Here is a 14,521-nt window from a genome sequence, read left to right on the forward strand (position 1 = left end):
AGGCTTGGTTTTTTAACAGGAACAGCTCTTTGGTGGAAGGCCCCTGTGTGCTTTATGTCCCTTGAGATTCCAGCCATGTACTTTCTTCATCATTCAGAGAATGCTGAGATTTTAAGAGGAATATTAAACACCACCTAACTGCCATGAAGATTCAATATTAACCTTTTCTAGCCAACTTATGTGTGCCAGCGTGCAGTGTGTGACTAAGCACCTTTAATAATTGTAGGTGAAATTGTGTAAGTGATCATATCTTGTAGGGCTTAACTGCAGCACACAGTCCCTGCTTTGCCACAGATAAGAAAATCAGGTTTGTTACATGGACTCGTTTAACAAGAAAATAGGGTTGGCATGTTGGTATTATTTGATTTCTCCACTTTAAGTGTATTTACTGCTGGGCAAAGTTTTCCACAGATTGAGAACAGCACATGCTAATGGTGGTACGTGTTCAACTTGTCCCATTCAGCCTAAAAGTTTTCAGCCCTGAAACAGGCAGATTGAATATGCAAATGTAAAATTCAGTCCTGGACATAAGGCCAGCAAAAGTCTGGTGTGAGAATTAGCTGTTAGGTGAGGACTCAGGGGAGGAGGATCTGATCTGTCACACCGTATCAAGGTGTGCTTGAGACTACATTGTCACATTAGCTTGCTTATTCTGTGCATTTGAATGGGTGTTACAGCATGGATGGAAGGAGCCTAAAAGGCTCCTTTAGGAGAAGGGCCAGAAAAACTCGAGTCTGACCTAGCTTCCTCTGCAGTCAGCAGGAATTCTCTTTGCTTTGCTTGCTTTACTAGAAGAGACAAAGGTATATGGTTATAACAGCATTCCCATTTTGATCAATGAGAATTTTGTGACCTTCTCTAAACCTAGATTATTGTGCATACATGCATTCCTAAATAACAAATATATTTGGAAATGGAATGTGTTTCCATTCCACTGACTGAACAAGAACAGTGACCTGACAAAGCTGCCAAAAGCTCAGGACTCTGTTTGAAGTTCCCCTTTGACCAAGATCACCTGTCAGTGCTTTTGCTCAACAGTGGAAGCATGGAAGGTGCAGGTGAAACATCTGTGAACCTGACAGGAATAAATAGTAGTCATCCTTTCAGTGCCCCAGCTGAGATGAAGAACAGTGATGGAACTCCTGGGGATGTATTTACAAGCGAAGATAAACTGGCTGACGAATAGCAGTGTCCTCTGCTCACTTTTCTGCTAAGGCAATAAGTTTCTCGTGTTCTGGAAGGTAAAGTAGTTGTAACAATAAGTTATAAATTTTCCAATTAAATTTTTAAAACTCATGGTTTCAGGATATAGTTTAATATTCCATTATTTCTTTCATAGTTACAGAACACCCACCTGCCCCTAGGGACACCAAGGGGGTGCTTTTTAACAGAGACCTTGTACTGGAAACACAGGGACTAAAGCACTACTCACAGAAACAACAGCTCGAAGCTGCCTGATTCTGTGGGAATCAGATGTTTCAGATGAATGAAATTAAATGAAACAAAATGCACTAAGGTAGCTGTAGTAAGCAGGTAGATATTATGGGTTTAAAATCTATTTCTCAGTGATTTTCACAACAGCTGCACCAAAAAGTGCATCTGAAAATTTAGCAGGCACCTACTTGTCTTTTAACATAGCTAAACGTAAATACCCTAGAATATGTGTCCCTCTGTCAATTGAGAAGAAAGGGATCAAAAAACAAACAGATTGTTTCTAATATCTGACTCATCCTTTAAAGATTTCTTCAAGTGACAGTATGTAGGAGGGTAACAAGTAATGGAGAAGAACAATGCATTGGTAGTCAAGCAAGACGAAACTGATCCTACCTAGCTAAAGCTACCCAGTAGGTGTCTTAAATACAGGTTCCTTATTCAAGGTAATTTGAGAATAAGGGCAAGAGTATAATAAATAAGGCAGTCCAGAGCAGAGGATTTCAGGGATGTCCAGAAACCTTCACTATTTCAGATCACATGCTTAGCCTATGAAGCTCAACCAAAATGCATTTTTCTTTGTCTTTCTTCTTATTCCAGTGTTGTTCTACTGTTTCTTTCTAAAATCAGTTGAAGTCACATGCTGGGGGTAAGCAGTAGTTACTGTCCATAACCGTTATGAAAGAATAAGTGACCATCCACCCTCTCACCATCTTCCACTTCTGAGCCTTCTCATACTGATCCCCCGTTAGAAATGTCGCAGGGGAGGGGCCAATGTGTAATTTTCTGTTTAGAGGAGGGAGAATCAATGGTACTGGTGATAGCAGGTATGTAATTTACTGCTGTCTTTTGAAAGGTTGTCAGAGAGTCATTAACCCTGGTAGGGAAGTAGGTGGGGAACAATGGAACAAGTGTTTCTGTGTCACACCCCCTTGGTGGCTTGTGACCCATTAGATAAGACACCAGAGTAGAAAGATACATCAGAAACATTAGCAGGGGATTAGAGATACAACAGCGGTAAATTCATGCCAATTGCGAATAGGTATCGGGGCAGCGTGTTTCCACTGGATTTCCAGCGAGCTTGATCCATTGCTCCAAGAACCAGGACAGTCTCAAAGAGGATTTAACACCCTTTTTAGTGGCAAAGATATAGATGTTAGTGACAACACAGCTGAACTTCATCTGAATTCACCCCAGAATCTCAGTCTGTCTGAAAGCAGTGGTCCTCAGCCATCCTCTCTACAGACACTCGGGTTTTTTTCACTGGCAGTATGCATTTAGGGTTCTCAGTCCCCAAACCTACAACAAATGGAGATTTGATGCTGAAGGAGCAACATTGCACTCTGGAGATGATTAGTCCAGTCATTTTCCACACGAGCTCATTAAATTTCTCTGTGTTTGAAGTTACCTGAAGCCACAGTGGCAAAAAAGCAGAAGCACTATGGAAACTGTATCTGGATCTTGTTTTTATGAGGAGAGAGTAGCCTTGAATAACCTTGAAACCAGTTCTAATTTATGAAATTTGCTGTAATCTGAGAATGAGAAATACAGTTTTCTCCTGGAGCTGCAGAGAGCACCATTGAATTACTGTGGCACTGGCTGTGAATTATTGTCACATTAAGTTAGTTTTGTGCTGTGACTTTAAGTGAGTTTTATGAATTGGACCTTTGTTATTTAGGAGGCCAGCATGGGAAGCACTGGTCCTGTCATGCTTATCCGTATTTTACTGTGGCAGTTTGGAAGTCAGTGTTCCAGCCAGCCATAAAGGGTGGGAATTTCCACTCTTAAAAACCCAGTTCTTCATCAGAACTGCCTAGATCTAGACCCAAGTATTAGTCCCAACTCTGGCCGAGGTCACCGAAAAGCCAGCAGCAATCAGCTGTTCTGATGAGGTCAGATCAGTGCACATGTATTTATGGCATAAAGAGATAATAAAAATACATATTAAGACAAGAGAGCTTTGAAATGGCTGTGGCCTTCGCCCTGTGTGAAGTATATTGCCTGTGGGATAGCAATATGAAAAAAGGTGTCTGCAGTTGAGACAGACAAAACAAGCTGGTTTATGGCAGCAGAGATGGAGTTGCTAGTTTTATTGTAACTGGAGAAGGTAGGCATTTGGCCCAGAATGGCTCACCATTCCTCTTTTCTCTTTGCTACTCATAAGTAACTCTCTCCTGAACCCTTTGTTTCTGTGGCCCAGAAAGCTTCTGAGAGATGTGCAGCCCTTGTTTGAGAACTGACCTTTCTAAGGCACCGCCTGCTGCTTCACAAACTATTCCAGCATAGGCATACTTCAGCTTTACCTAAAGCAGCAAGCACCAATGCGACAGAGAGCAAGAGAAGCCGGAGAAGCTACTGAAAGCTTGCCAGGCAGGAGAGGGCAGCCGAGCTCAGACTGTGGGATCCCCCTGCAGTGAGTCCAGCGGGTCTGGACCCAGTTGGGCAAGCTCCTTAAAGGCTGGCCATTCCCAGTGCTGGAACTGCTGCATGTGGGGGCAGGCTGCCTGGATGTGCCAACACTTCCAACAGGATGCAACAAGGGACCAAACCTCACAGCATCTGTGGATGCCACCAAGAGTGAAACCAAGCTATGGAGTGTGAATGCAATCCCTTGCTGGATCTCTGCAAGGAGCAGCTGCTGACTCCCACACAAGACTTGGCACTGCAGGACTTAAACGTACATGGAGTGCAGTCAGACTGTACAGGCTGCAAGCCAACACTCTGTCTAGAAGAACTGCACAGCCTATTTCAGAAACACATTTCTTGAAGTTAGAAACTCCTCTTAGTCTCCTGCAGAACAAAGAGGTGTCAGAAAGCATGATGGTCATGAATGTCTCCTTCAAACACTGCAGTTGTCTGGCATCCTAGTTGGAGATGAAAATGCAGTGCACAGTTCAGAAGAACAGGCTCTTGCAAAGTTCTCTTAGGTCCATTTAAATGTGTGCGAACTCCATGGCATGCATGCATGAAAGACTAAGCATGGAGAAGCAGAAAGGAAGATATCTTTTGGGTAAAGGATCAAGGCTTTCACCATGCTTTTGAGAGTCCAGTCACAAAAAGTAACTTGGAACAGTCTGGACAACCTCTGGCCAAAACAGAATCCTTGGGGTGTTAGAGAAAAAAATGTCTTCAATGAAAGTAAGTTCTTGTACAACAAAACCAGCGCCACTATAAAACACGTGCCACCCAAAGCTCATCATGAAACCAGAACCAGTTCACCCAGTCTGCAAGTACAAATGCATAGAAGCTACTGCCACGTGAAAGCTTTTAGGCCATCAAAGCATTACATACCCTGCATGGCCCTTTAGATGACAAATTAACAAATCAGTACTATTCATGTTGTTAATCGTATGATACCAAAGTTATTCTATTAGTTTTCTTTCAGAGGGTATTAAATGGTAAAATAGTTTTTAAGTATCTTTTGAAACTGTTCTTTATATCAGAGGTGTAATTTCACTTTAAAACATGAGTCCTAAGGAGAAGGAGCTTAAGCTTCCTCATTTGATTCACGAACTCTGCTCCAGACGATGGAGCCTACAGAAACTTCTCACATAAATCTGTGGAAACAGTGAATAATTGGGTTTATGGAAGCTGCTTCTCCACATTGGAATGCTTATAACATGAAACAAAACCACCTTTATTTTATATTGGAACATTTTTTGGTGCCAATGCTTCGATTCTGAGATAATTCTTTGTATCTTAATCAAATCTGATGTATTTTGCCTGCTCCACAGGTTGATGCAGAAAGAACACAAGCAGAGGTTTTTCTGGACATCTGCAAGACCATTGACTCTTTTCTGAACAAGCAAGAGGCGGCATTTTGTTATCCCACAGAAACACAGTAACAGTGTGTTTGCAGCCTCACTCACGGGCACTTGACAGTCATGACTAAAATGCTGTTCAAAGCAATACTGCTTTCTCGAGAGGTATCTGGATTCGTGCATGTGGTATGTTCTTTTAGGTGAAATCTTTTTTCCTCTGTTCCGACAGCGCATTCAATGGAGTGGTTTGTGTGCTAACTCTAAAACCATATCTTGTTTCATTGGTTGTTTGCTCTTCACGAGTTTAAAGCAGCATGAACAGCAGCTCTGGTTTGTATCTCACTCGTCTGATTGGAAATCAGACAGTGCCTGGCCAGCAGCAAGCTCCTCAACCACCTCACTCACCATTTAGCATATTAAGGTTGCTGCATACAAGTTTCCTATTGGTTATTATTTTAATTAACAGTATTAATTTTAATGGTGTCACTTGGCTCGTTCTTGGGCTTCAGAGACTAAAATCTGTTCTCTGTTACATGCAGCTGTGAGACAGCTGGAATCAGTCAAGCTAGAGGTTAAAATAAACTTTTCCCATGTCCCCAGAACACTGTATTGCAACAAGAAGCAGAAAAATTAACTGAAGGTGAAGACACTTAAATATTGCGGAAGCCTGTCAATCCATTACTATGGAGCAGACACCATTTCTGGGACAACTTGTCTTGTGCTGAGAATTGTACGATATTATAAATGACAACTTCCCAGTTTTGTGAGCCGAGGTGAAAATGATGATTGTATTGTGTAGTTAAATGCGCAATCCAGTAATTACCCATATCAACAGCAGTTTTACTGTATTAATTCTCCATATAAAGTTGACTATGAGCAAGAATGTATGAAGATTTCTTTAAATCCTACATGGGAACTATTTCCACTGCAAAATTCAGATCATTATCTGTTGTCTTGTACTGGCATCACCAAAACTTGGGGGGGGGAGGGATAAAAAGGTAACAAAATAGAAAACCATTATGGGTGATTTGGTTCATTTTGCTTGCACCTTTAGTAAGCCGTTTATCTGTAATATTTGCAAAGAAGTCTGTAATAGTCACATTGTATTTCTGTTTGGTTAACCAAAGTATTGTGGTTGCTTTGGTATACTGATAGCTAAATAAAAGCTTGTTCGACATTCCTGTGAAGTAACTGCATCCTCGTACTGGATCTACTGGACGAACTCATGGCTGAAGTGGGCTGCATGACTGCTCTTACTGTCAATGTTGTACTTTATGCGGCAGATTTGTATTTTTGAAGTTACCTTTCTTGTAATGAAAACATAAATACAAATAAAACATGTACAAAAAGGAGGAGTAATGATTTCTGTTACAGTATATGTGGATTTAATCCTTTTCAAAGCACAGTACATGACTTGAAAATAGCGCTCAAATTGGCATGCTTACAGAGTTATGTCCTTTTTCCATTCAGGGCACATTCTTCTGGTTCCTTCCTCTTCCTTGGCATTTGCCATGTAAATGCTAATTCAATTATTTGTAAGGGACTGGTTTAGGTACGTCCTTATCCTTCATATCCTGGATGTTCCTTCTTTCCTGGGTCCTTTTATAGCCTACGTTTTACCACTGATGCTCTAGAAGTGCTGCTCCAGCTTGACCAGTGCCATCAAGTGACCAGTAACGCCTGCAGTACAACAGCTTTAAGGAAGAGACTTTGAGAATGCATCAGCTGATGAAGGCTGGTGTTTCTAAACCGAGCCTTGAAGCACCACCAGCTGTGTGCTGGAGGGTTGTAGTATTTTTTCCAAAAAAATAAAATTCTCTGCCTCAAGAAGCAGGAAAATACTCTGGAGTTACCATGAAGTTGCAAATTGATCTGTGTAGGTGCTCCGCAGTATCTTTTATTACTTGTAATTACAATATAAGTTAAAAAGTGTGGAGTACCGTACTTGTGTGGGATGGGAACACAGCTGACATCAGCTGCTAATCCTCTTTTAAATCGAATTACAAAACATACGGTTTCAGTTTTAGTTTTTCCTTCTGCTTCTTCTGGTCTTTCCTATGGAAAAAACCAAAACCTCCCATGCTTGACTGAGTGTATGTGCATTAGGTATCTATTTGCATATGTTCATTATGTATGCAACAGAAATAGCTGTATATGCATGCATATGGAAATACAAATATTTATACATAGTCAATAAAAAGAGGACTTATCCAAGACACTTCTTGGTTGGGTGATTCAGACTTGAAATCCTCCTTCTGCTTCCAAACTCATTCGAATTACACCATGGCTTCTTGTTCTTCCCAAGCCATCCTGAATTGATGACTGAACATTTTCACTAATGTACTTCTGTTATTCTCAACCAACCATTTTTTTCAGGGTATCAACAGAAACAAGTATTACCACAGATTCTCTCCCTGATAAACACCTTCCCCAACTTCAGCTTCCTACGAACAGCATGAACGGTGTGGAAAGCACGTGCTTTAGTCATTAGAGAGCCTCTCAGGGCAGTATCTTTTCAGACTGAAAACTAAAATACATCCTGTGAATTTTTGTGTAGTATTTTTTAAGGTTTATTGAATTCATCTAAGTATATTAAGATATGATATGTTTACATATGATACCTGCTCAGTGTCTTAGCAACTGTACTGTATTACCTTCTGAGCAGATTAAATGCTTTGAATTATCTTTTAAAGCAAAAAATAACTACACCTAAAGGTATTGCAAAACTTAATTCTAATCAATTTAAAGTTTTTAGATGCAGCCAGCCGATTATCCTCCTTATTGCCATCTCTTTAAGTCAAATTAGTTTCTTCTCTAGCTCATTACTCTTGAGTATTCAAGTTTCAAAGCAACTGAAAGTCTCTTACAGTTATAAAATCAGCGAGTGTTTCTGAATCACAAGCTATACAGTTCAATAGAAAATATATTAACTAAAATATGTCACAATAATTACAAAGTTTCTCAGACAATGGCATACAGTGTCCCGAGGCTACTGAAATCTGGGGTTTCTGACATCTGATAAAGAACAGTCTGCGCATAAGGTACGAGTAAAACTAGAACACTAACGCTGCAAAGGCGAGGTGGGTGTTAGTAGGCACAGAGCACCACCAGCTCCCAGGGAAATGAACAGCAGAGGAGGGCACTGGGCATCTCGCAGGGCTGCACAGTGACTGTTTGGATGATGTATTAAAATGTCCTTTGAATGTTTTCCATCTTGATTAAAAAGTCGGAACTACACAGAAAGGAAGTCACAGCAAGCATTCTATATATAAACAGACTGTATCCACATAGTTTATTTCTCACAGTTCTCCTGACAATTGAACATTATTTAAGAACATACTGTATACACAGATAAGAAGAAACATACAAAATGTTTTAAATGATGCACAACAAAATCCAGCAGTATAAAAGAATGCATGTGAACCCTTGCTCACTGCTCAGGCTAAATTTAATCACTGTTTAAATAGTAATAAAAATACAATCTTTCATGGATCTTGTGCAGACTACAAAAGAGGAAAAATTATTACCATATATATGATTTATATTAGGCAGTTTTCTTTGATGAGTTGCACTCACAACTCCAAATACAGAGGCAGAAGGCTGTGTATTTTATTTTAAAGGAGTTTATGTTGAGTATTAGAGACTTTACACAGTAACTACCACTGGCACTTTTCACCATATTTTGTACACATCACATGATCATCTTATATAACATTACATTTAAAAAATATATCTGAGTGACAATTTTATAACATTCACACACCATGAGCTGGTTAAGGAAGCAATGCCACAGTTGCCCCCGTAGTGCTTCACTGTTGGTAAATATAGAGTTTGTTGTGGTTTAAAAAATAAAATAAAATAAAAAAACCCAACCAAAATTAATAAAATTGGAAGTCGATGTGATTAAGCAGCTCCGATTTAATAAAGGCCTGTAACCAACCATCGCCGAGACAGTGAGCAGTTTTTAGAGTACATCCTAGAAGCAAACACTGTCATTGGTTAAAACCTTGCCTAAAGAAGTCAGTTACTGTGCTGAAAACTATTTCACAACAAAACTGCAAGCTACTAAACTGTTTTTATATAAATACTTCATCTCCTCTGGATCTCATTATAACCAAGTTCTTCAAAGCCTTTGGAATTTACTCTATCTTTAATGTGTGCTCTCATTTCTGGCTCACCCTTTTGTATGTTTTTCTTTTGTGTTTAGATTCACCATCTAAAAATTACTAACGTGGTGAAAGAAAACTCTCCCAGTGAAACCTTCTGCACACTAGGAATGTTCAGCTGCTGTTCAGTGATCTAGAACCATGACAGCTCAAAGCTGTAGTTTGACAAGTACACCCAGGAAGCTGTCATGCTGTGAGCGACATTTCAGGGAAAGCAGAGTCTTTCCAAAATGTGCACAGAACTAACAATGGTGCCATTGTTATTTTTCAAATCGGATAGTAAGCCCAAGATGGTAGATCTGCTTCCCATGTCATCTATTTGCTGGAAAGTAGTTTGGGTCAAGATAATTGTAACTGGTGCCCTGGGACATGCAGTAGTCTCTGTCTAAAAATGTCTCTGCTCTGTAAATAGGTTCTAACTGATGATCTTCCTTATGAATCTCTGTTTCATGCAGACTGCAAGGGAAAGAAAAAGATAACAGTTTAAAAGTCAATCATTTTCCTTATCTTTAACTTTCAGAAAAAGTGATCATATTAACAGATTCATACCAAATTTGGTACCACTTAATTCCTGAAGTGTAACTTCCCCCACTACTCAACAGTCTCAAACATGTCCACTGTATTAGGAAAAAAAGATTTATACATCCAGAATATGTTATAAAATGTATCTCCCACAAATACAAAATAAAGTATCTTCCACTTAACCCAACACAGGATACATTTCCTATGCTGGAGCAAAGATTTCCAACATACATAGCAATTAAGCCACATAAAGAGATTCAAGCTAATTACAAACAAGTAGAAGTGTTTGCTGCTCACCAGTCAGAACAAGAATCACAGAAATCCAAGGACATTTCTTGAGGGCAGTCTTGGCAGTGCCACCGAACACCCTGGATAGGTTCAATTCCGCAGTTATCGCACTGTGAAGCAGATGGAAGAGCACTGAAAACACACCAACTGTAACCACTTACGTTACTAACATTGTACACCAATACACCATAAAGGAAGACCTGTACGTAGGTCAGTTGCTGCTAGTCCACAGCTGAATTCTCCTCACCAGAGATCATAATGTGTTCTCGATAAAGGGGTCCTCGTATTCTAGGACAGGCCCTCCAGAGCCCTGGGGATTAATCAATTTTTCTCTCGCTTTGTGTCCCAAATGCTCCATGTTGACATTATCCTCCTGCTCAACAGAAGCAGACCTAGTCGTGCCTGCAGTCACTGCTTATCCCCATGTGGCTGTTAACAACTGCTGTGACACAGCACATGAATGTTATGCTTCTATAGCTTATGTCCAACCATAGAAAATGTCTGACTATAGATCCACTTTCCATGGCAGAAGAAAGCAGTAGGACTAGACCAGCAGAGCTTGTTGGGAGGCTGCTGATGGGCTGCCACAACAGGTCAGACTGATGCCCTTATCAGACTTGGGAAATATAACACCATGTTATAGGTGGGCTGGAATGAAAAGCCAGGTGGCTGGGAAGGAAGCAGGAGAACATGTTCAGGGAAGGGAACAGAAGTCTAAAACTAAAGCTGAGCAAGAAGGTGAGAGCTAATCCCCTGAGAAGAATCAGGGACAAGACAACAGCAGCTGAGTGCAAGAAGAGTGTGGCATGAAGAGGAGGAAACAAAATGCAAACAAAGCAACAAGACTGGATGAAAAATTCATGAGAAGATGGAGAATAGGGACAGAAATGCAAGAATATTTGATAAAAAAAGAAAACCTGGGAAATGGGACTTGGAGGTAAGGTGAACTTTCCAAAAATCTGAACAGTGCTGCAGAGATAGGACTGAAAACATGGGCAACCTCCCTGTGCTCCCATAGCTCATCTTTCTCCAGAACCTGAAGTTCTCTCACAGCATCCGTGAAACCCATTTGAACAACAGCTCATTCCTGGCTATAACTAATCCACTCAGGGTTACAAACACCTTCCACATTACAAACAGATTTATTTGTAAAGGGATACAGCTGCATCCCTTCCTTCCACAGATGGCTTTCAGAGTTTGAGGGCTGATCATGAGGGACTAAGCACACTCAGAACTGTTCTCTGAAAACATCAACTTCAGAATAATACTAAATACTTGAAATAAAAAACAAAACCATCTGCTTCCCATTATCTCAATTTGAGAACCAAGACAGTGGAAACCCTTGACCTTAATTTCTGTGCTCCGACTTCCCTTTCCCCATGAAACAGAAATTAATACCATGCCTTTCATTTCCTAAGGAAAAAAAAACCTATTTGCAAAGTGCTCTGATATTACAGCAATGAAAGCCATAAAAAGCCCACAAGGGATTCAATAATTCATTATTCAATGTAAAGTTGGAATAACATGTAGTAAATGAGGCTGAAGGCCACACAGAACCAAGTGTTCTGAATGTCTGCTGATTAGGTGAGCTGCATCCAGTCTGTGGACTGAGCAAGGCAGCACACCTGAGGGAAAATAGCATATAATTATGTCATTTCATAGCTTACTATAATGCATAATAAAACAAGTGCAAAGAAACTTCTAAAACTTTGAACGCTTACACTGCATAATGCCAAGTTACTTTTCAGAGTTTCAGCAAAGCAACCAGTTTGTTACCCAGGAGTCTGATCTGCCTTAAAAACTTCACTCTTTTAATCTTCCCAAATCGAAGAGAAACAGCAAAAATAAAGAGCACCTTGGTGGTCTAACAACATGATTACATCTGTCAATGTCAGCTAATGAGCCTCTCTTAATTTTCCAGTCTTTCTGAACCAAAATTTAAACCGAGTATCTTTTCATTCTTATATAAATAGGGATTAGAAAAAAATTCTTGCTGCATAACACTAGACCAGCTGAAGAACCTGTTCCGACACAGCAACCAGTTACACAGAAAATCCCTTGAAACTAGAAAATAGTTTAGAGAATGTCCTTTCTTTCACAACACATTATTTTAACTTAATATTTATTTTCTTTGTTTCACATAACCATTGTTTCATGTCCTTGCTTCAACTTCTGCAAGTTATTACTTGATAAGAATTGGGAAGTTGCTACAAAACAAATTATTAATCTATTACTGTTCTCATTTGAAAACTCTGTCCCTTCTTTGGCCTCAGGTGGAGGCAAAATGATAATCACAGAATTACCGTCAATGAATCATTGTCAAAACAGAGTATAGTGTCAAATCGAATTCTTTAATGACTTAATACAGCTCTTGAGTTGTGTTTTCATAACAAAAATGAGGAAAAGACAGCACACTTAATCATTTCCAAACAATATCAGTATTCAGTGAAACCTGAGCTATGAGAAAAAAGTGAGTTACTTGGGTTGAATTTATTAAAAAATACAGGAAAAAGCAGACACAGTAAACAAGAACCAAGGAACCAAATGTGCTGTATTGAACAAAGCCTTTTTAGGAAATCCAAACCATGTTACCTTTGAAAAAATTTACAATCCACAGAGTAACAGAACAACACCTCTTAAACTCACCTTGAATCCCACATGCTGCACAAATCCACTTTCTGCATGCATCTGCTGGAGTTTCTGTTTCTTCAATTTTTTAAATTCTAACAGTTCTTTGTATTCAGGTAACTCTCGATACGTTATTGGAATACTCTCTTCATCCTGTTCATAGGTAAAGAAAAACGAGGAACATTCTTTGAGACTGTATATTCCATAAATCCCTATGTATAATTAATAATCTTTGAGAAAACGTTGGCAATATATCCTAAGAACTCTACTAGGCAATTATTATTTAAAACCTAGCACAAAACAGCACATACAAAATTTACACTTTATTTATACTTTAGTATCTGCACTAAAACAAAAACCACATTATCTTACAAACAAGCTGCTTCTGGTGAAGAGCTCAGCTGTGGTATAAATGAGAGAGCAGTGTCTGAGTAATTCCAGGTTTTTTTCTCATTAGCTCATTAGATGCCTAACTGCAATACGCACTTAATCGACTTGTCCATACACTGTGGGTAAACTGGTAGCTGTACCAGAAGTCTTAGCTTTTCTTTATTCTAGTTTAAAATGCTTAGCAACAGATATTATACTTGAGAACTGAAATTTCAGGTCCGTTTTATTGAAGTTAATTGCTCTTTTTACTATTCTGTGGAATGTTATGGAATAATATTAATTTAATGATAGCTATGATCAATTGTTCTGATGTGCTTCCTAAGATATGAAAATACTAAAACCAAATGACACCCCAAAAGCTTTTTACAGTTTTAAGGATTTTTACACAAACTCAGGTTTTTAAAATATCCATAAATCAAGTCAGTACCAAGCCATTGGTACTGACTTCAATACCATTACATGTATTTTTTTATTATAAGACAGTCAATCTCAACAATATTAACTTCACACCTTTACCTGTAAGAATAAAAAGTGACGAGAAGCATCATTCCATGACTGGAAGAGTATAAGTTTCAGTTATCTAACTCCTTCATCCCTTTACTTCATGCTGTCTCTTAATAGCTTAAGAAAATAGATGGCTATTTTTGCTAAATCATGAAAAATTTTGTTTCCTTATTGGCTGGTGCATACAACTTTGCCAGAGATTTACAACAAATGATCCTCTCTTTTAAAAGAAACATGCCATTTCTGGTTTTTCTCATGCATTTTTCTTCAACAAAGTTTGAAGACCTCAATGTTAGAAGGCAGAAGCTCTCGTTCTAATTCAGATGCCCATTTCAAGATGGCTATTTAATTGTAGCAGCTGTACTTGGTAGATGCCAGCTGTTTTCCAAAATGACACGTCTTTACTGATGTAGAGCAGTTTGCAGATCCTATACTGACAGGCATGTTCCATTATGGAAAACAACTACAAGACAGTAATCAAAATTCTTCTAATGTAGCCTATACACATAATTTCAACTCCCTTTTACAAATTTGTGACATTAAAGAATCTGCATTATTTAGTAACTTCATTAAAGGAAATGACGGAAAGAGGCTTGCTCTTTAGTGCTAAATTTCTAGGGCCTTATCAATTATTAATTGTGATTATGAACCTATATGAAGGACTAAACGTTAAAAAAAAATTCAAGGATAAGTGACATGATTAAATTGTGTGGCGATAAAACTACATTCTCTTAATATAAGACAGAGATTCAGTTTCCACACAACTCTCAAAGGTTTTTCTCAGAAAACCTGCCTGTCTGTAAAATAACTGTATAATGAATAGTTCCTTAT

General features: G+C 39.0%; 2 protein-coding genes across 7 annotated transcripts in view; one reads left to right on the forward strand and one right to left on the reverse strand.

Annotated features, from left to right (window-relative positions):
• Positions 1-5,276, forward strand: part of AK5 (adenylate kinase 5) — a gene marked incomplete at both ends in the record, with an annotated part of 92,362 nt that extends 87,086 nt beyond the window's left edge. Inside the window, one exon of the mRNA XM_080624271.1 lies at positions 5,166-5,276. Within this exon, the coding sequence (XP_080480397.1) occupies positions 5,166-5,276 (111 nt within the window). The remainder of the gene's footprint in view (positions 1-5,165) is intronic.
• A 3,233-nt stretch (positions 5,277-8,509) lies between these two features.
• ZZZ3 (zinc finger ZZ-type containing 3) overlaps positions 8,510-14,521 on the reverse strand; it is a 61,267-nt gene continuing 55,255 nt past the window's right edge. For all 6 annotated transcript variants that reach the window (XM_080623368.1, XM_080623367.1, XM_080623366.1 and 3 more), the window contains exons 11-13: positions 12,815-12,949; positions 10,178-10,278; positions 8,510-9,814 (exon numbers count right to left, since the gene is read on the reverse strand). In XM_080623368.1, coding sequence (XP_080479494.1) covers positions 9,670-9,814; positions 10,178-10,278; positions 12,815-12,949 — 381 coding nt within the window. In that variant the 3' untranslated portion in view covers positions 8,510-9,669. The remainder of the gene's footprint in view (positions 9,815-10,177; positions 10,279-12,814; positions 12,950-14,521) is intronic.

The sequence above is a fragment of the Psittacula echo genome (assembly GCF_963264785.1).
Source record: "Psittacula echo genome assembly, chromosome: 7".
NCBI lineage: Eukaryota > Metazoa > Chordata > Aves > Psittaciformes > Psittacidae > Psittacula > Psittacula echo.